Source organism: Mustelus asterias, chromosome 4 (genome assembly GCF_964213995.1).
Source record: "Mustelus asterias chromosome 4, sMusAst1.hap1.1, whole genome shotgun sequence".
NCBI lineage: Eukaryota > Metazoa > Chordata > Chondrichthyes > Carcharhiniformes > Triakidae > Mustelus > Mustelus asterias.
The window spans coordinates 105,833,702-105,857,626 of record NC_135804.1 but is presented as its reverse complement, the minus strand read 5'-3'; the positions used below and the strand labels follow the sequence as shown (position 1 = coordinate 105,857,626).

Below are 23,925 nucleotides of genomic sequence, written 5' to 3'. Positions count from 1 at the left end.
TCAAGTTTAGCATTGAAGAACCTTGGCAAAATTAAAGTCAATGAGAACCAGGGGGAAAACTCACTAATGGCAGTCATATCAAGCACAACGAAAGATTGTTGTGTTTGATGGAAGCCATCATCTCAGCTCCAGAGCATCAAAACAGGAATTCCTCTGAGTCGTGTCCTAGATTTAAACATCTTGAGCCCTTTCATCAATGACCTTCCCTCCATCATAAAGTCAGAAATGAAAATGTTTGCCAATAATTGCAAACTGAAACTGCATTTTGTTCAATTCCATTCACAACTCCACGGAACTGAATCTGTTTGTGCTCACATGCAGCAGGACCAGGACAACATGTAGGCTTAAACTGATAAGTTGGAAGTAACAATTGTGCCAGGCAATGACCATCTCCAACAGGAGAAAATCTGACCATCTTTTTTGCTTGATTTTCAATGGCATTACCATTGTTGCATTCCTCACTATCAACATCATGGGGGTAATCACTGACAAGGAACTTAACTGGACCAACAATATAAATACTGTAGATACAAGTGCAGACCGGAGGCTGACAGTTCAGCAGTGGTAATTCACACTTGATAGCCCAAAGATTGCAACTATCTAAAAGGCACAAGTGAAGAATTTTATGGAATACTTTCAATTTGCCTAGATGAGTGTGGCTCCAATAATACTGAGGAAGTTCAACACCATACAGAATAAAGCTTGAGCGGCACCCCATCCAATTCCTTCCACCACTAGCACATTGTGGCAGCAATGTTTATCATTGAAAAAGATGCAGTACCAAAACTCACCAAACCTCCTTAGCCAACACCTTCCAAACTCATTACCTTTACCATCCAAAAGAACAAGGATAGCAGAGGCATTAGAATACCACCACTTAAAAGTTCATAAGTACATAACAAATTAGAGCAGTAAGAGGCCATTCAGTACATCAAGGCTGCTCCACCATGCAATAATACCATGGCTCATCTGATTGTGGTCTTAACTCCACTTTCCTGCCTGTCACCCCCTTCCAATAACTATTGACTCCTTCATAGATCAAATATCTAACTAACTGAGCTTTGAATATATTCAATGCTCTCTGAGAAAGAGAATTCCAAAGAAGAAGACCCAAAAAGAGAAGAAATTCCTCTTCATTTCCATTTTAATGAGGGAGATGCCTTATTTTTAATTTGTGTTTACTGGCTCTAAAGTCTCCCACAAGGAAAAACATATTCTCGCTGTCTACCCTGTTGAGCTCCCTCAAAATCTAATATAATTGAAGCGATACACCATCCTGACTTGGGAGTATATCACTGCTCCTTCACTGTCCTTGGGTCAAAATAATGGAATTCCCTTGCTAACAGTACTCTGAGCTTGCCTACACTATATAGACTGCAACAGTTCATGAAGACAGATCACAACCACCTTCTCAAAGGTAATTAGGGATGGAAACCAGAAGTCCACATCCCATGAATGACTAATGTATAAAAAAGTATGAGCAATATGGCCTCTTCTTGCATTGAATTACCTATGATTCTCTGACTGTCACACTAAATTCTGTTCTCAACCAGCATCCAAACACTGTTACAGTGGCTTTACTGTTAGTGATCAGATGTAGGACCCTGGCTATTTTTTCTCTCTTTGGTCCATGCCGTTGCTGCTGAGTTACCATTGATGTTTAGTTTAAATAACCATTTGACCTGAAGATAAACACCTGCTTTGAAAAATAGTCTATGTCATGCTGACTTTTGCTTATCTGGAGCCCGAGGCAAATGACAAATTAGAGGATGCCTGGCAACTCTAAACAATAACTGCATTACTTTATACTCAGCACCATGAGTCAGAATAAAAGTACGCAGTACTGCAAGCTGTGTCAAATCAAATTTAATTATATTTAATTAATAATTATGCACGGAATGTATGATAACGAGTACAACACTGATCGACGATCAGCTATGATTGACGTCACAGGCTAAAGTCAGAAACGTTGTGCGACTGTAAAAGAAAACTGATGCCAGCAGCAAAATTTGAGTGATTTTAAAGGTTTACCTGGGTTTCACTTTGTTGAACTCAGAGAACTGATGAAACAGTGTTCATCAGTTATAACCAGGGACTATATACCCGCAAGGTAGAAAAAATAAATAATGTTTTATTTGTTCAGCCTCCAGATCCAAATAAGATGTTATGGTCGACTACAGGGGAAAAAGAAACATCTGGGAATACTGTCCCTTCAAGAAATTTATGCTCGATGTGGTCATATAAAAGTCAGTATTGCAATGTTTTGCACACATAGGACCACTGGGTAATGGTGCTTGCTTTATCAGGCAATTGGGTCTGAGGTCAAGTTCAGTACCAACTGCATGTGTGCTTCATAATACAATCTGGTGTCTATTGAAATACATTGTGGAAAACTAGATATGTAGCCTGTGATTATCCATCCATTTTCATCAAGGCCTCATAGTCTCATAATGTGGTCAGAGAACTGAACAGTGCTCAACAGGCTCAGTGTTCAAAAAATGGATAATGCATGAGAATTAATGTGCTCACCTTCTCTCTCAGGGTAGACTCATTCTACTTTCATTTTTTAATTATAACTGCTCTGTATGTATCTATCAATTCCACAGTTTATTTTTCTTCAGGACAGCACGGTGGCACAATAGCTAGCATTGCCGCCTCACAGTGCCAGGGACCTGGGTTCAATTCCAGCCTTGGGTCACTGTCTGTGTGGAGTTTGCGTGTTTTTCCTGTGTCTGCGTGGGTTTCCTTCAGGTGCTCGGGTTTCCTCTGACAGTCCAAAGGTTAGGTGGATTGGCCATGATAAATTGCCCCTTAGTGTCCAAGGATGTGTAGGTTAGGTGGATTAGTCATGGTAAAGGCATGAATTTATGGGGCCCAGAAGTGTGGGTCCACAGAGAAGGAGGTGGTGTCTAGCCGTGGACTTTGAATGTAGCAGTATTGAGATGAAGTGTGGAAGCACCTGGAAAGTTTTTTTTGCTGAAATTGCATGAAGAATTGCAAGGTGCCAAAAGAACCTTGGTAATAGACTGTTCTCGATGGGTGATAGACAAGGTGCTTGGAAATAAAAGAACAAAGAAAATTACAGCACAGGAACAGGCACTTCGGCCCTCCAAGCCCGTACCGACCATGCTGCCTGACTTAACTAAAACCCCCTACGCTTCCGGGAACCATATCCCTCTATTCCCATCTCATTCATGTACTTGTCAAGATGCCCCTTAAAAGTCACGACCGTATCCGCTTCCACTACCTCCCCCGGCAACGAGTTTCAGGCACCCACCACTCTCTGTGTAAAAAGTCTGCCTCATACATCTCTTTTAAAACTTGCCCCTCGCACCTTAAACCTATGCCCCCTAGTAATTGACTCTTCCACCCTGGGAAAAAGCTTCTGACTATCCACTCTGTCCATGCCTCTCATAATCTTGTAGACTTCTATCAGGTCTCCCCTCAACCTCCGTCGCTCCGGTGAGAACAAACCAAGTTTCTCCAATGTCTCCTCATAGCTAATGCCCTCCGTACCAGGCAACATCCTGGTAAAGCTTTTCTGTACCCTCTCCAAAGCCTCCACATCCTCCTGGTAGTGTGGCGACCAGAATTGAACACTATATTCCAAGTGCGGCCTCACTAAGGTTCTATAAAGCATCAACATGACTTGCCAATTTTTAAACTCAATACCTCGGCCAATGAAGGCAAGCATGCCGCATGCCTTCTTGACTACCTTCTCCACCTGCATTGCCACTTTCAGTGACCTGTGTACCTGTACACCCAGATCCCTTTGCCTATCAATACTCCTAAGGGTTCTGCCATTTACTGTATATTTCCTATCTGTATTAGACCTTCCAAAATGCATTACCTCACATTTGTCTGGATTAAACTCCATCTGCCATCTCTCCGCCCAAGTCTCCAACTGATCTATATCCTGCTGTATCCTCTGATGGTCCTCATCGCTATCCGCAAATCCACCAACCTTTGTGTCATTCGCAAACTTACTAAACATTTTCCTCCAAATCATTTATATATATTACAAACAGCAAAGGTCCCAGCACTGATCCTTGAGGAACACCACTTGTCACAGCCCTCCATTCAGAAACGCACCCTTCCACTGCTACCCTCTGTCTTCTTTGACCGAGCCAGTTTTGTATTCACCTTGCCAGCTCACCTCTGATCCCATGCGACTTCACCTTCTGCAGCAATCTGCCATGAGGGACCTTGTCAAAGGCCTTACTGAAGTCCATGTAGACAACATCCACTGCCCTACCCTCATCAATCATCTTCGTCACTTCCTCGAAAAACTAGATCAAGTTTGTGAGACCTCCCCTTCACAAAATTACATCCACTTATTTCCAAGTGGGAATAAATCCTGTCTCAAAGAATCCTCTCCAATAATTTCCCTACCACTGATGTAAGGCTCACCGATCTGTAATTACCTGGACTTTTCTTGCTACCCTTCTTAAACAAAGGAACAACATTGGCTATTCTCCAATCCTCTGGGACCTCCCCTGTAGCCAGTGAGGATACAAAGATTTCTTTCAAGGCCCCAGTAATTTCCTCTCTTGCCTCTCTCAGTATTCTGGGGTATATCCCATCTGGCCCTGGAGACTTGTCTACCTTGATGTTTCTCAAGAACCCCAATACCTCCTCCTTTTTGATCTCAACATGACTCAAACTATCTACACATCCTTTCCCAGACTCATCATCCACCAAGTCCTTCTCTTTGGTGAATGCTGATGCAAAGTACTCATTTAATACCTCGCCCATTTCCTCTGGCTCCACACATAGATTCCCTCCCTTGTCCTTGAGTGGGCCAACCCTCTCCCTGGCTACCCTCTTGCTCTTTATATATGTGTAAAAAGCCTTGGGATTTTCCTTAATCCTGCTGGCCAATGCTTTTTCATGACCCCTTTTCGATCTTACTCCTTGCTTAAGTTTCTTTCTACTTTCCTTGTATTCCACACTTGCTTCGTGTGTTCCCAGCCTCCTAGCTTGACAAATGCTTCCTTTTTCTCTTTGACTAGGCTCACAATATATCTCGTTATCCAAGGTTCCCAAAACTTGCCATACTTATCCTTCACCCTTACAAGAATGTGCCTATCCTGAATCCCTATCAATTTACACTTGAAAGCCTCTCACATGCCAGATGTTGATTTGCCCTCAAACATCTGCCCCCAATCTACATTCTTCAGTTCCTGCCTTATATTGTTGTAATTAGCCTTCCCCCAATTTAGCACCTTAACTTGAGGACTACACTTATCTTTATCCATCTGTACCTTAAAGCTTACTGAATTGTGGTCACTGTTCACGAGCTGCTCCCCTACTGAAACATCGACCACCTGGCCGGCTCATTCCCCAATACCAGGTCCAGTATGGCCCCTTCCCTAGTTGGACTATCTACATACTGTTTCAGGAAGCCCTCCTGGATGCTCCTTACAAACTCTGCCCCATCCATGCCCCTAGCACCAAGTGAGTCCCAGTCAATATAGGGGAAATTAAAATCTCCCACCACAAGAACCCTGTTACTTTTACACCTTGCCAAAATCTGCCTATATATCTGTTCCTCAATCTCCCGCTGGCAGTTGGGTGGCCTATAAGTAAACCCCCAACATTGTGACTACACTTTTCCTATTCCTGAGCTCTACCCATATTGCCTCGCTGTATGAGCCCTCCGAGGTGTCCTCCAACAGCACAGCTGTGATATTCTCCTTAACCAGTAGTGCAACTCCCCCACCCCTTTTACATTCCCCTCGATCACGCCTGTAACATCTGTATCCTGGAATGTTAAGCTGCCAATCCTGTTCTTCCCTTAACCAAGTCTCTGTAATGGCAACTACATCATAGTTTCTAGTACTAATCCAAGCTCTAAGTTCATCTGCCTTACCTGTTACACTTCTCACATTGAAACAAATGCACTTCAGTCCACCAGACCCTCTCTGATTTGCAATCCCACCCTGCCTGCTGTTTCTCTGAGTCTTACCAGCCCTACTCCCTCGTTCCCCTTCAGCTAATTCACCTTTGCTTTGGGTCCCACCCCCCTGCCAAACTAGTTTAAATCCTCCCGTGTGACACTAGCAAACCTCCCGCCCAGAATATTTGTGCCCCTCCAGTTTAGATGCAACCTGTCCTTCTTGTACAGGTCCCATCTGCCCCGGAGGAGTCCCCAATGGTCCAGATATCGGAAACCCTCCCTCCTACACCAGCTGTTTAGCCACGTGCCTATTCCTAGCCTCACTAGCACGTGGCACAGGGAGTAATCCTGAGATTACAACCCTAGAAGTCCTGCTTTTTAACTTTCTACCTAACTCCCTAAACTGCTGCTGCAGGACCTCATCACTCTTCCTGCCTATGTCGTTAGCACCAATATGTACCACGACCTCTGGCTGTTCACCCTCTCCCTTCAGAATGCTTTCTGTCCGTTCAGAGATATCCTGGACCCTGGCACCAGGGAGGCAACATACCATCCTGGAGTCTCTTTCACATCCACAGCAACGCCTAAAGAATGGCAAACAAAAGATGTCAGGAAGGAAAGGGGAAAAATAGGTTGTGCACACTATCAAAGCCTAAAGGATGGTGTGGTTGTGATAACAGTGGATTCAGAGTTTAAGTTTTAAAGTTTCTTTATTATTGTCACAAGTAGACTATATTAACACTGCAATGAAGTTACTGTGAAAATCCCCTAGTCGCCACACTCCGGTACCTGTTCAGGTACACTGAGGGAGAATTCAAAATAGCAAATGTACCTAACCAGCATGTCTTTGGACTGTGGGAAGAAACCGAGAACCAGAAGAAATCCCATGCAGACATGTGGAGATTGTGCAAACTCCACACAGATGTGACCCAAGCGGGGAATCGAGCCCGGGTCCCTGGCACTGTGAGGCAGAAGTGCTAACCACTATGCCACTGTCTGTTCCTGGCACGGTGAGGATTTCTTAGGAGGTTTCTTCAGCAATGACTTGGGAAATTTTAATAAATAAATAAATTTATTATTTTCCAATCAACTTGCCGGTTGATTGGAAAACGGCTAATGTTACGCCGCTGTTTAAAAAAGGAAGGAGACAAAAGGCGGGTAACTATAGGCCGGTCAGCTTAACGTCTGTAGTAGGGAAAATGCTGGAATCCATTATTAAAGAGGAGATAGCAGGGCATCTGGATAGAAATGGTTCGATCAATCAGACGCAGCATGGATTCATGAGGGGAAAGTCGTGCTTGACGAACATGTTGGATTTTTATGAAGATGTGACTAGGGCGGTTGATGGAGGAGAACCGGTGGATGCGGTGTTTTTGGATTTCCAAAAGGCGTTTGATAAGGTGCCCCATAAAAGGCTACTGAAGAAGATTAGGGCACACGGAGTTGGGGGTAGTGTGTTAAAGTGGATTGGGGACTGGCTATCCGACAGGAAGCAAAGAGTCGGAATAAATGGGTGTTTTTCCGGTTGGAGGAAGGTAACTAGTGGCGTGCCGCAGGGATCGGTACTCGGGCCGCAACTATTTACCATTTATATAGATGATCTGGAGGAGGGGACGGAGTGTAGGGTAACGAAGTTTGCAGACGACACAAAGATAAGTGGAAAAGTGAATCGTGTGGAGGACGGAGAAGATCTGCAGAGAGATTTGGACAGGCTGAGTGAGTGGGCGAGGATATGGCAAATGGAGTATAACGTTGAGAAATGCGAGGTTATACACTTTGGAGGAAATAATAACAAATGGGATTACTATCTCAATGGAAACAAATTAAAACATGCTACCGTGCAAAGGGACCTGGGGGTCCTTGTGCATGAGACGCAAAAGCCCAGTCTGCAGGTACAACAGGTGATCAAGAAGGCAAATGGGATGTTGGCCTATATTGCGAAGGGGATAGAATATAAAAGCAGGGATGTCTTGATGCACCTGTACAGGGCATTGGTGAGGCCGCAGCTGGAATACTGTGTGCAGTATTGGTCCCCTTTTTTGAGGAAGGATATATTGGCATTGGAGGGAGTGCAGAGAAGGTTCACCAGGTTGATACCGGAGATGAGGGGTTTGGATTATGAGGAGAGGCTGAGGAGATTGGGTTTGTACTCGTTGGAGTTTAGAAGGATGAGGGGGGATCTTATGGAGACTTATAAGATAATGCGGGGGCTGGATAGGGTGGAGGCGGAGAGATTCTTTCCACTTAGTAAGGAAGTTAAAACTAGAGGACACAGCCTCAAAATAAAGGGGGGTCGGTTTAAGACAGAGTTGAGGAGGAACTTCTTCTCCCAGAGGGTGGTGAATCTCTGGAATTCTCTGCCCACTGAGGTGGTGGAGGCTACCTCGCTGAATATGTTTAAAGCGCGGATGGATGGATTCCTGATCGGTAAGGGAATTAAGGGTTATGGGGATCAGGCGGGTAAGTGGTACTGATCCACGTCAGATCAGCCATGATCTTATTGAATGGCGGGGCAGGCTCGAGGGGCTAGATGGCCTACTCCTGCTCCTATTTCTTATGTTCTTATGTTCTAAAACAAATAATATTAATTTAGACTGATGAGTATTTATTTTACACAGTCCAGATGATCCTCATAAACCTTGGTAGACTGGCTTCTGTTATGTACAACATTCTTGTGCAAGGAGCTAGAATAAGGACACATACTAATATAAGAAATAAGAGTGTCCCCAAATGTCCATTTGAGTTTGTAAACAGACAGTATGTGAGGACAATAGAATGACCTGTGCTCTATTCAAGGTTTCTGCTTCTAATTGTTTGCAAATGGAAATTGGAGAAACATATGTTCTTGTAGACAAACATGCTAATTTGCTCCTTTCGTCATATAAATTTACTTTGCGGGATTTGGGAGGATAGCAATGAACATTAAATATTTGTTCCAGCAGAGAAAGAAATCAGTTGCTCCCCCCAATCCTCCAATTTTCTATTTTAAAACTGCTTTAACAGTATTTTGTACCCTTGCAAAGTGTTAGGAACATTATAACCACTGTGTGGAATCATTGCTTATAATTTGTGCTGACGACTAATGATTTGCATATGACACTAGACTACCAACTGAATTTGTTTTTGTCATTGAAAGAACATATGAGGTAATGCATTTTGGAAGGTCTAATACAGATAGGAAATATACAGTGAATGGCAGAACCCTTAAGAGTATTGATAGGCAAAGGAGTCTGGGTGTACAGGTACACAAGTCACTGAAAGTGGCAATGCAGGTGGAGAAGGTCGTCAAGAAGGCATACGGCATGCTTGCCTTCATTGGCCGAGGTATTGAGTTTAAAAATTGGCAAGTCATGTTGCAGCTTTATAGAACCTTAGTTAGGTTTGGAATATAGTGTTCAATTCTGGTCGCCACACTACCAGAAGGATGTGGAGGCTTTGGAGAAGGTACAAAAAAGATTTACCAGGATGTTACCTGGTATGGAGAGCATTAGTTATGAGGAGAGGTTGGAGAAACTTGGTTTTTTCTCACTGGAGCGACGGAGGTTGAGGAGCGACCTGATAGAGATTATGAGAGGCATGGACAGAGTGGATAGTCAGAAGCTTTTTCCCAGGGTGGAAGAGTCAATTACTAGGAGACATAGGTTTAAGGTGCGAGGGGCAAGGTTTAAAGGAGATGTACGAGGCAGATGTTTTACACACAGAGTAGTGGGTGCCTGGAACTCGTTGCCAGGGGAGGTAATGGAAGTGGATATGGTACTGACTTTTAAGGGGCGTCTTGACAAGTACATGAACAGGATGTGAATAGCGCGATATGGTCCCTGGAAGGGTAGGGGGTTTTAGTTAAGTCGGGAAGCATGGTCAGTGCAGGCTTGGAGGGCCAAAGGGCCTGTTCCTGTGCTGTAATTTTCTTTGTTCTTTGTTTACATAATCATGACCTTTAAAATGGTAAGAAGATGAATGGGTAACTTAGATGTGATCAAGTTATTTAAATTGGACTGAGTATTCAGCTAGACGATATATGTTAAAAATCCATATGGCTTAAAATAGAATTCAGATTTGATTTTTTTTCCTAGAGCTGATATATTAATTAACACATTGAGGAATAAAAATCTGAGATAATCAAATGCTGCTTGGGTTGATGATTCCCGAACTGTTGTGGCTATGGAAATGTCATTTCAAGGAAAGCAACTGGTCTGAGATACAAAATATTTCATAATTTGCCTTTCTTGCATTGCATGCTAGAGATCTGGATCTTTGTCCTTGGAGAATTGTAGGCTTATATTCAAGTCTGTGGTGTTCTGCAATTCTTACAACCTCAGCCACTAAGCTTTTTCCATCAAGGTTTCAAAAAATTGTAACCTCATTAGTTTTGGAAAGTGTGTTGATCCTGGCATTGAAAATTGCAAACAAAGCTGAGTTAATGTTTTGCCCAACCCAGCAGTGAAGATTTGAAAATAATTTTGAGCCACGGGCTTCATTAAAATCAAGACAATGGGTTGTGGGGTGCGAATTGTGTTGCTGGATTAGGGTGGCCAATCTTGGGTTGATCTAATTGACAACCAGATAAATGCTCCTACATATGGAGCATTCCTGCTTTTCCAGATCCCACAAACATAACTTTAAACTTATGTTGGCTCGGTTTCTTCAGCTCCATTGCACCTGGTCTGAGCATGTTTGGTACATACTCCAACTACTTTCATCCTTAAATGTCAGTCAGGTCCCTGGGTAGTATTATAAATGTGACCAACTGTTTGAAACAGGCAGTTGTTTTGGGCTCCCAACAGTAGACCATTTTCAAATTGGTCCTGCCACATCAATTAAAAGGTTGGTAATGTTATTTATCATATTTTGAATGTTTTACTGTGTTGGTAATGGCAGGCATAGCAAATAAAAATAGGTCCCACAGTCTGTTTCTTAAAAATATAAATTTTCCACTCATTATTGTGTTTCATTGAGATATTGGACCATAATTTACCACAGCAGTGAATCTAATTGGGGCTGTTGTTAATTAGACTTTCCCTCGTCTACTTAAATTCAACAATCTTTTGCACCACAAATTAACGTAAATGCAAGCTGAATAACTCAGTGAGGAAAACTGGAGTGAACAAAGCAAGTAACTGATTAAATGAAATGGACAGATTGAAGGATTAAAAAATAAATTGGAAAAAAATAGTGAGGATTTAGCAGATGGGTCAATAACCAGGGAGTATAGAGTTAACTTCAGGGGCAAGAGGTTTATAGGAGATGTGAGGAAAAACTTTTACACCCAGAGGCTGGTGGGACTCTAGAACTCACTGCCTGAAAGGGTGACAGAGGCAAGAACCTTCACAACATTTAATAATTATTTAGATGAGCAGTTGAAATGCCATAACATACAAGGCTACAGATCAACTGCTGGAAAATTTGATTTATTATCACATGTATTGGTATACAGTGAAAATTATTGTTTCTTGTGCATTATACAGACAAAGCATACCATTCATAGAGAAGGAAATGAGTGGAGAATGTGGTGTTACAGTCACAGCTAGGATGTGGAGAAAGACCAACCTAATGTGATGTAGGTCCATTCAAAAGTCTGATGGCAGCAGGGAAGAAGCCATTTTTGAATTGGTTGGTACATGATCTCAGACTTTTGCATCTTTTTTCCAATGGAAGAAGGTGGAAGAGAGTATGTCTGGGGTGCATGGGGTCCTTAATTATGCTAGTTGCTTTTCTGAGGCAGCGGGAGTGTAGACAGTGTCAATGGATGGGAGGCTGGTTCAGAATAGGTGCATGATGGACATGGGCCAAATGGCTTCTTTCATACTGTAAAACTATGGCTCCATGACTGAAGGAAATGTAAATTAAGTGGGCGAATAAAATTGCAAATCAGATGCAAAAAAAGAAACAGAGAGGGAAAGCAAGATAGGATTGCGAAAAAAAAGAGGAAATTGTAACTTAAATAGATTTCACACATTTAAAACATCCAACAATTAAAAACTGAAAAAAATAAGCCTCCACGCGAGTAATATTTAATTTTCAAAGCCAGTGTGGTTAATTGACAGTAAAAATGAGCATATCGTTAAAAGAATCTCTGACGGCTAATCTAGCCTTAATTAATACAGTATATGCAAACTTTAAATGGCTCCTTGCGTCACTGGCGCTCTAACTTTCTGTAGCAAAAATCTACCTCGCCAACATAACTTCACCCCATTCAGTGCAGCTGAATAATGAAGCAGTAAGATTCTGTTTTTACGAAGATAATAAATTGCCTGATGCCTCTCGGATAGCAACTTTTGGATTTCATGTTTAATCACAGACCAATCTTTGCCTGAAGTTGTTGCAGCATTTGCGCATAAAACAGGATATTTTTATTTTGCACAGCCCATTATGGGCTAAAGGGGGTGGGGGCAGGGACAGTGGATTAAAGAGACATGACAATCTAGTACCATCTGTGAAAATGCCATCCCAGTGGCAGTGATCGCCGGCTAGTAAGAATACCTGGAAAGAATTCCCCCACCCACCTCTGCCCTTGCCTCACGGTGACCATTCCACCTCTCTCGGATGGTGTGAATGAATGGGTTCGCTTCCAACAGCGTGAGGTGCGTGTGCGCGCACTCGCCCGCGCGTTCGCAGCGTCGGGAGCCAGCAGGTGAGCGGGAACGCGCAGCAGGCCGTGTGACAAAGTGGGGCTGGGAAGGGAGTGGCTCAGTCTGAGAGATGGAGCAGCGCAGCCAGGAGAGGTAGCGCCGAGTCTCCTCCAGCTTCGCAGCCCGGCCACAGGCAGCACTGGAGAGGGGGACAAAGACACAGCGAGGGAGATAGGAACCAGCTGCATTACACCCTGTCACCAAGCTCAGAGACTCATTCAAGCACATACATGAATAGATCGCAATGAGGTTTTAATATACACACACATTTCCTTGTAAATAATTATCGAAAGGAATACAAAGCGATGAAGAGCGAGAAAAAGCCAACGCGGAAATGGCAGAAGCTGCCTGGGAGAAACACGTTCTGTTGCGATGGCAGGATCATGATGGCTCGGCAGAAAGGAGTTTTTTATCTCACCGTCTTCCTCATCGTGGGAACCAGCGCCTTGTTCTTCGGCTTTGAGTGAGTAACAATGACCGGCAGCTCCAATGGCTCTTTGGGGGAGAGGAGGGGAGGGGGGGAAGGTGGCAGGATTATCAGGACTTGGACTTGTGAAAGTGGCGAGAATCGCATTATATTGAGGTGGGGTGGGAATCTTGTGTTTGAGAAGGGGAGGGAGGGGGGGGGTTACTATAAAGCATTCGGAGCGCTGCTTGAATTTCCATTTCAATCCCAGCCTGGCGTGGAGCTTGCAACTGATTTTTGCATGCATTTTAAATCGTGCTGTGTGGAATCGAGACATCTCCCTACGTCCAATACTTTTTGTTAGCGACCTGTCCAAACTCAGCTTTTGGATGCCGGTCACTTATGTTTGTGAGGAAAAATGCATCTCCCTGCTATTTGTTTCAAGGAGTTTGTAATCTCATTTTTTTTCTCTAAGATCTCACTTGCAATGACAGTGACCTTGGCAGCTACGGTATATTTGTCTTTTAATATTTCAATCCTTTCTAGATTCTGAAATAACCGGAATTTTCCCAGTTGTTATCTTGGTCAATGAAACCTCAAAAGGTCACAATTCTTGTGGAGTGGCAATGGGGAAGAGCCAGACAGCCCAAGCGATTCTCATCCTAGTGACGTTTGAAATGATGCGTTATCATTTGATCTCCTTGGTGCTGTCGTATTGGCAAATACAGAGAAAATGGCCTGGCGATTAAAGTTTGCGCTGTCCAATTTAAAGGAGTCGCCTTCAGAGTACCTATTATTATAAAACATGATTTGCTGGCCTCTGTTCCTTTTTTTGGGAGGTAATTGTTTTAGAAGTTTCGAAACTGTTTTCTTAAACAAGATTCAACCGATTTGCCCCAATCCTCGATGTGTTTCATGGTCTTATCCCAGTTAATCTCAGTCAGGGCTGCTTCAATTTCACTGGATGTAGAAAGAACAATATCAGTGGCGGCAGAGCAGCGTCTGTGACCTGCTGCCGCCTCCTCTCCCCAGCCTCAGATGGACGGTTTGCAGGTATCTTGGTACCTACTTGTGGACTCTGGGGATTTGCCTGTAATTGCTTTTCTGGTCAAATAACTTATTGACATTTGAAGAATGGGCATTTGCTTAGCCGGTCTGTTCTACCACAATGATCAGGAAGGGGAAAAAGTAGGGCTTTTTATTCTGAATTTGCAGTGCATTTAGGAAATTTGATTTATTGTCAAAGTCCCCCATGCTGGATCAATTTGTCCTCCCTTTACAATGCACAAATCGTTATGTAAATATAATTTGTGTATTTATTTCCATTCCCCTTTGATCATTGAATTTACGGTGTTGTTTTCGTTTAGAAAATAAAATAGTTGTCTTTTAACAGTAGAATTGTTAGTGATTGTAAGTGTGTTACCATTTCACACAAGTAGGTGCCAAACTTTGCAACATAGAGATCAGGACGTGTTTATATCCTGATGCCCTCCATTAGTCCACTTTGTTTTCTCCCTCAGGGACAGCATTGGTTCTTGTAATTGGGTTAATGTTGGTCAAACTAGTTTTGCATAAGATTCTTTGGTATATTTTCCAGAAAAGTAACTTGTTTTCCTGATATTTCCAAATTAAAATTAAAGTTTATTTAATATTGTCACAGGTAGGCTTACATTAATGCTGCAATGAAATTGCTGTGAAAATCCCCAGTCGCCACACTCGGGTGCCTGTTGGGGTTTTTTAAATATGTTTGTGGGACATGGGCATTGCTGCTGGCCAGCGTTTATTGCCCATCCCTAGTTGCCCTTGAGAAGATGGTGGTGAGCTGCCTTCTTGAACCATTGCAGTCCCTGTTCTGTGGGTACACTGATGGAGAATGTAGCATGGCCAGTGCACTGAACTGCATTATATCCAGCTTAAGCAAGTCCATGTGAAGAGGCATTCCTTGCTTCAGGAAGCACTTACAATCAATGAGTGGTGGTTATTGTGTTCCACCCACCCATTAAGTTATCTTGGAATATTAATGGGACAGCTTATGAACCAACTGGTGTATTTTAGTGTTCTAAAATCAGTACTGAAATTAGGTATTCAATTTAAATGTTTTTTAAAAATAGTAACTAGATCCCATAATCAAAACTGTTCTGTCCTTATTTTTTTCACGTGCTCTCATGACCTCTTCATTGTTGAGTCATGTTGGTATTCTGTCCTCATCTTCTCAAATCCATACGTGATCCACTTGTCTTCACAGTCTATCTCAATCCTATTTATATACTCTTCTAATTATGCTTTAATGCCCATCTTCTCTTTTCTGCACCGTAACTACAGCTTTTGTTGTGGTGGGCTAATCCACCATGTACTTGCATCTTGGAATTCCCTCAAGTTCCCTCACGTTGCTATTTCCCAATGGAAGCTTTTCCAAAGTGATTTATTTTTAACCATACCTTTTGGTTGCCTCACCTTTTGCCTTCCATGTGTCAGCTGATTCTCTGTGAAATGTTTGGAAAGTTTTATTCTTTGGGAGGTACTGTGTAAATGCAAATTGACATTGCACATACCTTGTTTTGCCCAACCACCCTGCACCACCTTCAGATTCCTTGAAGTATTATGCAGTATTAGCCCTTTGTATTTGTTGCTGTATCTCTCTCAGCTCAAGGAATGGGTAAACTGAAAAAATGTAATTGCTATCTGTTTGTTCTTTGTGGTAAGCATGTTTGAAAAGGTTTAAAGAAAAACAGAGCCACATAATATATATTTTGTTTCCATGAATGTATGTTAAATAGCAAGAAACTGATTTGAATCCAATCTCAAGTTCTTGCAGTATGATATTCACAAATTAGACTTTACTTAAGGATTCCAAACTGCACAATGGTAAACTTTGAAGATTAATACTCCAATTTATTGGTCCAGGTTTGTATAGAATCCATTGCCAGCGAGGGGAGCATTTGTACTGAGTTAAAAATGTGGAGAATGTAATCTGACTAAGTAAGAAACGTTGAGGGATGGGAGAGATTTTATACTTGGTTAGGAGTGTTTTTGCATCATAATTCTGCAATGACTGGGATTTTATGCTTGGATCCGAGCATGTTTATTTGGAATGCCTTTCTTTTTCCCACATTATTGCACAATTTTTTTTGTTTGACAATCCAATGACATACGTGACGCGATTTTGAAACACGATTCACAGAGAAACATAAAGGGACCTGATCCAAAAATGATATTTGGTACATTGCTTTTTACCCTGCTGTTGAATTAGGATTAAACTTTGGATGGGTTCAGAACAAATGGCAGTATTTATTTTATAACTAGTAATCAAGTAGTTTGAGATCAAAATGCATTTTTTACCTGGCTTTGTTACTGCAGTGATTTTTCCCCAAGAGTTTCAGGATCCTGCTGTCAGGCTCAAATAGGAGTCCGAAGCCCGCAATGTGGGGGACAGTCACTCATCTGTGATTGTTCCCATAAGGCCAGTTGAAGTGTCTCACCTTCCATTAATGATGGTGGATGGTCAGTAGGAGACCCTCCAGTCAGAAACAGCAGCAGGATACCTTATATGAAGATAATAGGAGGGGGGAACCATCCTATCATCAACATTTTGAAATTCAAAATTTACATAAGGGGGAGGTCACTAATTAGTTCAATTGACCACTCACTACTGGACAATACTGTTGCCACCCCAACTTTAAATGACCAAGTCTCCAGGGTGGAGAATTTCAAAGATTAATGACTCTCGGAGAAAAAATTCCTCCTCCTCTTCCATCTTAAATGAGAACTTTTTTAAACCATACCCCAAGTCCTTGATTCCTCACGAAGGGAAAAATGCTCTCAGCAGCTACCCTGTCAAGCCCCTTCAGAATATTCTATGATTCAATAAGATCCTACCTCATTTTTCTAAACTATAGGTTCAACCTTTCCTCATAAGACACCCCTTCATCCCAGGAATCAATTTAGTGAGCTGAAATGAGTGGCTGGGCAAATATATGTCAAATGCAGTATAATGTGGATAAACGTCAAGTTATCCACTTTAGATGGAGAAACCAAATGGCAGAGTATTATTTAAATTGTGATAAATTGGAAGATGATGGCGTACAAAGGTACCCTGGGTGTCCCAGTACAGCAGTCACTCAAAGCAAGCAAGCATGCAGGTATAATGAGTAGTTCATAAAGCAAATGGTTGGCCTTCATTGCAAGAGGACTTGAGTACAGGAGCAAGGATGTTTTAGCTGCAGCTGTACAGGGCTTCAGTAAGACCACACCTGGAGTGTCGTGTGCAGTTTTGTTCTCCTTATCTATGAAAGTATGTACTTGCCATAGAGGGAATGCAAATGCAGCAATGGTTCACCAGACTGATTCCTGGGGTGGCTGATTTATTGTATGAGGAGAGGTTGGGTCAACTGGGCTTGTATTCACTGGAGTTCAGAAGAATGATTCAAACTCTAATTGAACATAGAAAATTCTGACGGGGTTAGACAGGCTGGATTGAGGGATCTTGTTTCTGTGGCTGGAGGGTCTAGAACAAGGAGTCACAGTTTCAGGATATGGGCCAGGCCATTTAGGACTGAGATGAGGAGAAATGTCTTCATTTGGTGGGTGGTGAACCTTTGGAATTCTGTACCACAGAAGGCTGTGAAGGTCAAATCACTGAATTAATTTAAGAAAGAAATAGATTTCTAGACTGAAAGGGTGTCAAGGGATATGAGGAAAGCATGAGTCTGGTGTTGAGATAGAGGATCAGCTACGATCATGTTGGATGGTGGGGCAGGCTTGACCCCCTACTCCTGCTTCTGTTTTCTAAGTTTGTGAATTGCTTCCAATGCAAGTATATCAATCCTTTAAATAAGGAGACCAAAACTGTACATGATACTCTTGTGTGACCTCACCAATGACCTGTATGATTGTAGCGAGACTGTCCTATACTTAGACTCCAACCCCCTGCAGTAAAGGTTACTTGTTGTACCAGCATGCTAACTTTTTTGATTCATGTACAAGGGCTCCCTCTGTACCATGACATTCTGCAGTGTCTCTCCATTTAAATAATATTCTGCTTTTCTATTCTTCCTGGCTGCCAAAATGGACCAGCTCACATTTTCTCACATGAGACTCCATCTGCAAAGTTTTTTGCCCACTCACCTAACCAATCTAAATCTCTTTTGCAGATTCTCTTTATCCTAACAACCTGCTTTTTTTTTAAACCTATCTTTGTTTTGCAAAAAAAATTGGCTACAACAGTCTGTCTCTTCATTTGAGTCATTAAGATCGGCTGTAAATAGTTGAGAACCCTGAACTGATTGACTAGTTACGGTTTGCCAACCTTAAAATGACCCATTTTTATTCGGTTCTCTGTTCTGCGAGTTAGCCAATCCTCCATATCCATGCTTATATTATTGCCCCAACACCATAAGCTCTTAGCTACACCTGCTGGTTCCCCTTTATGCACCTTGCTTATTCCCTTTCATCAGTGTTGAATTTCCCTACCTGTATTATAATTTTAAAAAATATATTTTTCTATTACTCCCTTAATGGAACCCACACTTTCTCGATGACTCTTGGGCTAACTGGTTTCTTGTCTCCCTCCATTCTTGAATAGTGGCATTAAATTTGCAAATGTCCAATGCACTGGGACCTTTCCAGAATCACGAGAATATTGGCAGATGATACCAACATCTCCAATCTCTACAGTCACTTTCTCTAAAATCCTAGGATGCAGTATATTGGGGCCAGTAGACTTCTCAGTCTTCAGTCCTGTTAGTTTTCCGGTACTCTTTTGCTTCCTTTTGATTTTCTACCATTCTTGGAATACTTTGTGTCGTCTTCTGTGAAGATGGTTACAAAATACTTGTTCAAAACCCCAACCATTTTGTTATTTCTAATTAATTCCACAGTCTCATCCTCAGGACCAATATTTACTTTAGTTGCTTTGTTTTTCTATACTTTTAAGAACAGACAGTAGGAGCTTGTACATTCTGTGCTGCTTTACACTCATTCCAATTTCTCCCTAATTGTTTTCAGTTATCTTTTGATGGTTTCTAATTTTCCCAATCACCTGTCTTTGCAGCATTGTGCATCTTTTATTTCAATTTGATACCACCCTTAACTAGCTTAGCAACAATGGAAAGAAAATGATTTTTTGTAGCTAAAATCTTCCATCCCTGGAACCTTCTGGTTAATCCCTTCTACATCCTCTCGAGGACCTTGCACATCCTAAAGTGTGGTGATCAGAACTGAATGCAACATCCTGATTGTGACCTAACTAAAGTTTTATAAAGGTTGAGCATAACTTCCCTGCTTTGTACTCAATGCCTCTATTTATGAAGTTAAAAATCCCACCCTTTCAATATATCTTGCCAGCTTCAAAGATCAATACACACAAACTCTCAGGTAGTTCTATCCCTTCACTCTTTACAACAGTGTCATTAAGTCAATATTGTCTTTCCCTATGCCTTCAGACAAAATGCATGACCTCATGCCTTCTGCTTTAAACACTGTCTGCCTGTTCCGCTAACCTATCTGTCCCATGTCGTAGTCAATTGCTATCACCCTCACAGACACATTTAATATCATTGGCAAATTTTGAAATTTTACTCCATTCAATATCCAAGCCAGTTATGTATATCAAAAGAGCAGTTGTCCTAGCACTGATCCGTGAGGAACACTTTCATCCACCATTCCCTGGTATGAAACAACAACCATAAACCATGATGTGCTTCTTTTCTGTTCTTAGCCATTTGTTTATCTGAATTGATCATGCAGAATCTTCAACCTGAATGGTCAAGCTTCTAAAGTAAAGTTTGTTTATTAGTCACAGATAGGCTTACATTTGCCCTGTAATGAAGTTACTGTGAAAATCCCCTAGTTGTCACATTCCGGCGCCTGTTCGGGTACACTGAGGGAGAATTTAGCATGGCCAATGCACCTAACCTGCACATCCTTTGGACAGTGGGAGGAAGCCAGAACATCCGGAGGAAACTAATGCAGACACTGGGAGAACATGCAAGCTCCACACAGACAGTGATCTAAGCCGGGAATCGAACCTGGGTCCCTGGCACTGAGACAGCAGTGCTAACCACTGTGCCACCATACTGCCCCTTCGTTAGCATTCTTTTTTAGCATTCTTGGAGCTGCACTCATCCAGGCAAGTGGAGAGTATTCCATCCCAAACCTGATCTTTGTAGATAGTGCACAGTCTTTGGGGAGTCAGGAGGTGAGTTACAAGTTGCAGAATTTCTTGCTGCTGACTTGTAGTCACAATATTTATAAGATTGGTCCAGCAAAGGTCCAGGCCAATGGTACCCCCAGCATATTGATGGTGGGGGATTCAGCAATGGTAATGCCATTTAATATCAAGGGGAGATCCACCACATTTCACTCTTTAGCTGTAAAGAAGAGCTCGATGCCCTCAAAATGTTGGGTGCAATTATCCAAAAAAAAGACCAAGTGTCATCTCTGGCAGGAAATGCAGTGGCGGTGTGATCCTGATCATAATCCACCTCCCTCACTTTGTGGGGGTGGGGGTGGTGGAGGATGATTTGCACTGTGAATGAAGAGTTACGAATGGTGCTCAACACTGCAATCAAAGCAAAAGGTCCCATTTCTGACCTTGCTCTTCATGTAATAAAGCGACCTGTGCCCACAGGTGACAAGACCTGAACAACATTCAGCTCTGGCCTGATGCATGACGAGTAATATCTGTGCCACACAAGGACCATTTCCAACAAGGGAGAATATAACCAATATATAAACAGAAAATGCTGGAAAAACTCCCCCATAGCAATGCAATCTGGTGCTGAAGGGAAGGTGGTCGTTCAAGTAGCCGTAGATGTTGGGTCTGGGCCACTACCTTGAGGAACTCCTGCAGCAAAGCCTTGGGACTGAGATGATTCAACAACAACAACCATATTTCTCTATGCTACATATGGCACAACCCAGAGCCCAGTTTTCTGTCTGATTCTCATCAACTTCAAGTTTGCTAGGGCTCTTTAGTGCTATGTTTGATTATATGCTGTGAGGCAATTTCCAATATTGGGTAGATGCCAGTGTTCCAGTTTTACTGGAACAGCTTGGCTAGGGGCATAGCTAGTTCTGGAGCTCAGGTGTTTGGTACTACAGCTGGGGTGTTGTCAGGATCCATAATGGCATCTGTTGTCTTCGGCTGTCTCTTTATCACACCAGCTGAAATTAATTGTTTGAAGACTGCCATCTGTGATGCTGGTGATCTCAGGAGAAGACAGAAATGGATCAGCCACTTGGCACTTCAGCCTTTTGCATTGCTGTGCTGGGCTCCCCCATCATTGAGGATGGGAATGCTTGTGGACTGTTAGTTGTTTAATTGTATACCACTATTCACAGCTGGATGTGGCAGGACTGTAGGGCTGTGATCTAATCGATTGGTTATGGGTCACTTAGTTCCATCTATAGCATTTTCCTTGCAAAGTTTAGCATGCATATTGTCCTTATTATCAGTTTCACCAATTTGGCACCCTATTTTTAGGCATACTTAATGTTTGCCCTGGCATGCTGGCCTGCTTTCTTGATTGTACTCCCCTTCTGATATCATGATAAAAAGAAGTTAATTGACAGAGGAATTGTAGATGGTTGAACCTAGAACATGACTATCTTGAGGAACTCTGCAGTGATGTCCTGGGGCTGAATTATTGGCGTTCTTTCCTGTATGACCCCAAGCAAATTTTCCAGATTCCCATTAGCTTCAATTTTATTTGGGCTCATTGATGCCACACTTGGTCAAATGTTGCATTGCGTTATGCACTTGTTATCAAATGTGGGTCGAGTGAGAAACCTAAACATCAGATGCAAAATGTTGGCTTAAGTTTCAAGGTCATTAAATAGCAACTACTTCAACACTATTTGCTTCCCCCAGAATATTGTTATTTGTGTTATTTATCTTCACAGATTTGATTCTCCCCTTCCTTGCTTTATTTGGAGAACTTATTGCTCAAATTGCTGGAACTGTATTTGTGTTTTAAAAGGCAATTACTCTGTGGGTGACCTGCTAACTAAACGCACAGCAGGTGTGGTATTAATGCGCACAAACTATTTAATCCATAACCTATATTGAGTTAGTTGATCTCATGAGCGAGACAGTTCTTCATTGGCAAAAAAGAGAAAATCAACCATGCAAACCTGTTAGATATTGGCAAGCTTCTGGAAGTATGCCCAGCATGCATGGAATTGATGTTGGTGTTGTCCAGAGAGGAGGCAAAGAAGGGGTAAATATTGTGGTCAGAAAAAAGTTAGGTAAATTCAACTAATCCTTTAAGCCCAATTAATATATCCAGCTGTTGACATGAGATCAAATATGCATTTCATCATAGATACATGGATGTGGCTTGTCATAAGGGAACAGTCAGAGGATGCGAGAGGAAATTGTTTGAAATGTTAAGAGTGTTTGAACATTTTGCTTTTATATTTATAACTCTGCACTGTTTAGCTTCTATTTTGTCTTGGGAGAGGGTGATGGTTGGTAGAGTAGGTTTTTGTTGCTGTTGTAATTGTGGCGTTAAATGCTCACTTGGGTTACAATTGCTTGGAATGCAATAGTGTTCACTTCCTTTGAAGATAAGTGGGAGCTGTCAGAATGTGTAGCCTAACTGGATGCACTCCAGAATTAACAAATGAAGTGAGTTTCATCCCCGTGGCCAATTTGACTCGTGCCAGTAACACACTCCTTGGGGGAAAACCAAGATAAGGATCAAGGCTTGTGAATGCCTAAGCTATAAAGGAAGGACAAAAATCTTCAAATCATTAGTAAGGTGACCTCTAACATGGACTCTGAAAATATGTTAATCACTCCAAACTATTCATGTTTTGCATGTTGTATTCTAACCCAGTGTCAGCATATTGGTGTCTGTTGCCAAAATGCATCATGGATTGGAACTTCTGTAATTCTCCAGGATTCTTTTCCATGAGCCTATTGGTTCTAGACTCCTTCACCTGACTTGTATATTCCCTGTAAGTAGGCTCATTAGTTGAGTATGTCTAAGTTGTAAATGACTTAGATGGACCATAATCATTCATGTCATGGTGTTTTTTGTTTCCTAAAGTCATATTTTCCTTTTTTTTGTTTCACTTCGGTTTCTTTATCAATTTGTAGTTAATTTCTTGGTTTGGGATTACTTTTTGAAGAGTTGGGACTGTATCTGAGTACTTGTGTGCAACTGGTTTTTCCTTCACTGTATGGGTCATGGGCAAGTATAATGTCATTTTGATTTTATTTCCTCTTTTTTTGGAAGATTGGCAAACCAAAACACAGAAATTTGCAAAGACATTGGGAGAGCAAACCGTGAAAGTTCACCATTGTGGTTTTAATTTTGAAAGAGTAATAAAATGTATACCAAATGCTTTTATTTTGGATTAGCAATTTAAAAAGAAACTTTGTGATAAGTTGACTTTAATTTTTATTTCAGTTTATTCTGAAAAAAGTGCCAGCTGAGGAGAATTTGGATGACGCTTCCGTGCAGAGGAAGTGTAATCAGTGATCCATTGTCGATATTGTGAAAAGGTGTATCAAAGACTCATTTATGATCGGGGAGATCCTGCCAGAGCTAACTCTCTTCTCTTATTACTCATCTGAATATAAACACCTTCAATGCCTCAATCCCTCTAAAAATCCATTGTCAGACATTCTCAGATTTACTGTCTTAATAAGATCCTATAGAAAACTGTCACTTATTATATGCTTTTGCATGTCCAGCATCTACACAATTTTTCACAACAGTGGGGTTAGTTTAAAAACAAAACTACACAGTACATTATGGTATTGGCTATTGCAGGTGCCCTTTTTTATTTGACTTTGGAAGGTAATGGAGTAAGCACTTGACTGTACTGGAGTTTGGACTATACTCAGCCCAAAAGATTTATTAACCAATAAAAAGACAAGTAGCTACAGGTCTAAGAATGCCTGCTTGGAAGATACGAAAATAATGTTTGTAAGCTGGACTATTGTAAAGTTTCTTCATGTTAACATTTTTTTTTGTTTTGTA

At 41.8% G+C, this 23,925-nt stretch overlaps 1 protein-coding gene across 2 annotated transcripts in view; it reads left to right on the top strand.

The window, feature by feature from the left end:
* The first annotated feature begins 12,588 nt into the window (after nt 1-12,588).
* The window catches only part of zdhhc9 (zDHHC palmitoyltransferase 9), a 110,950-nt gene continuing 99,613 nt past the window's right edge, over nt 12,589-23,925 (top strand). For both annotated transcript variants that reach the window (XM_078211536.1, XM_078211535.1), the window contains exon 1: nt 12,589-12,991. In XM_078211536.1, coding sequence (XP_078067662.1) covers nt 12,834-12,991 — 158 coding nt within the window. In that variant the 5' untranslated portion in view covers nt 12,589-12,833. The remainder of the gene's footprint in view (nt 12,992-23,925) is intronic.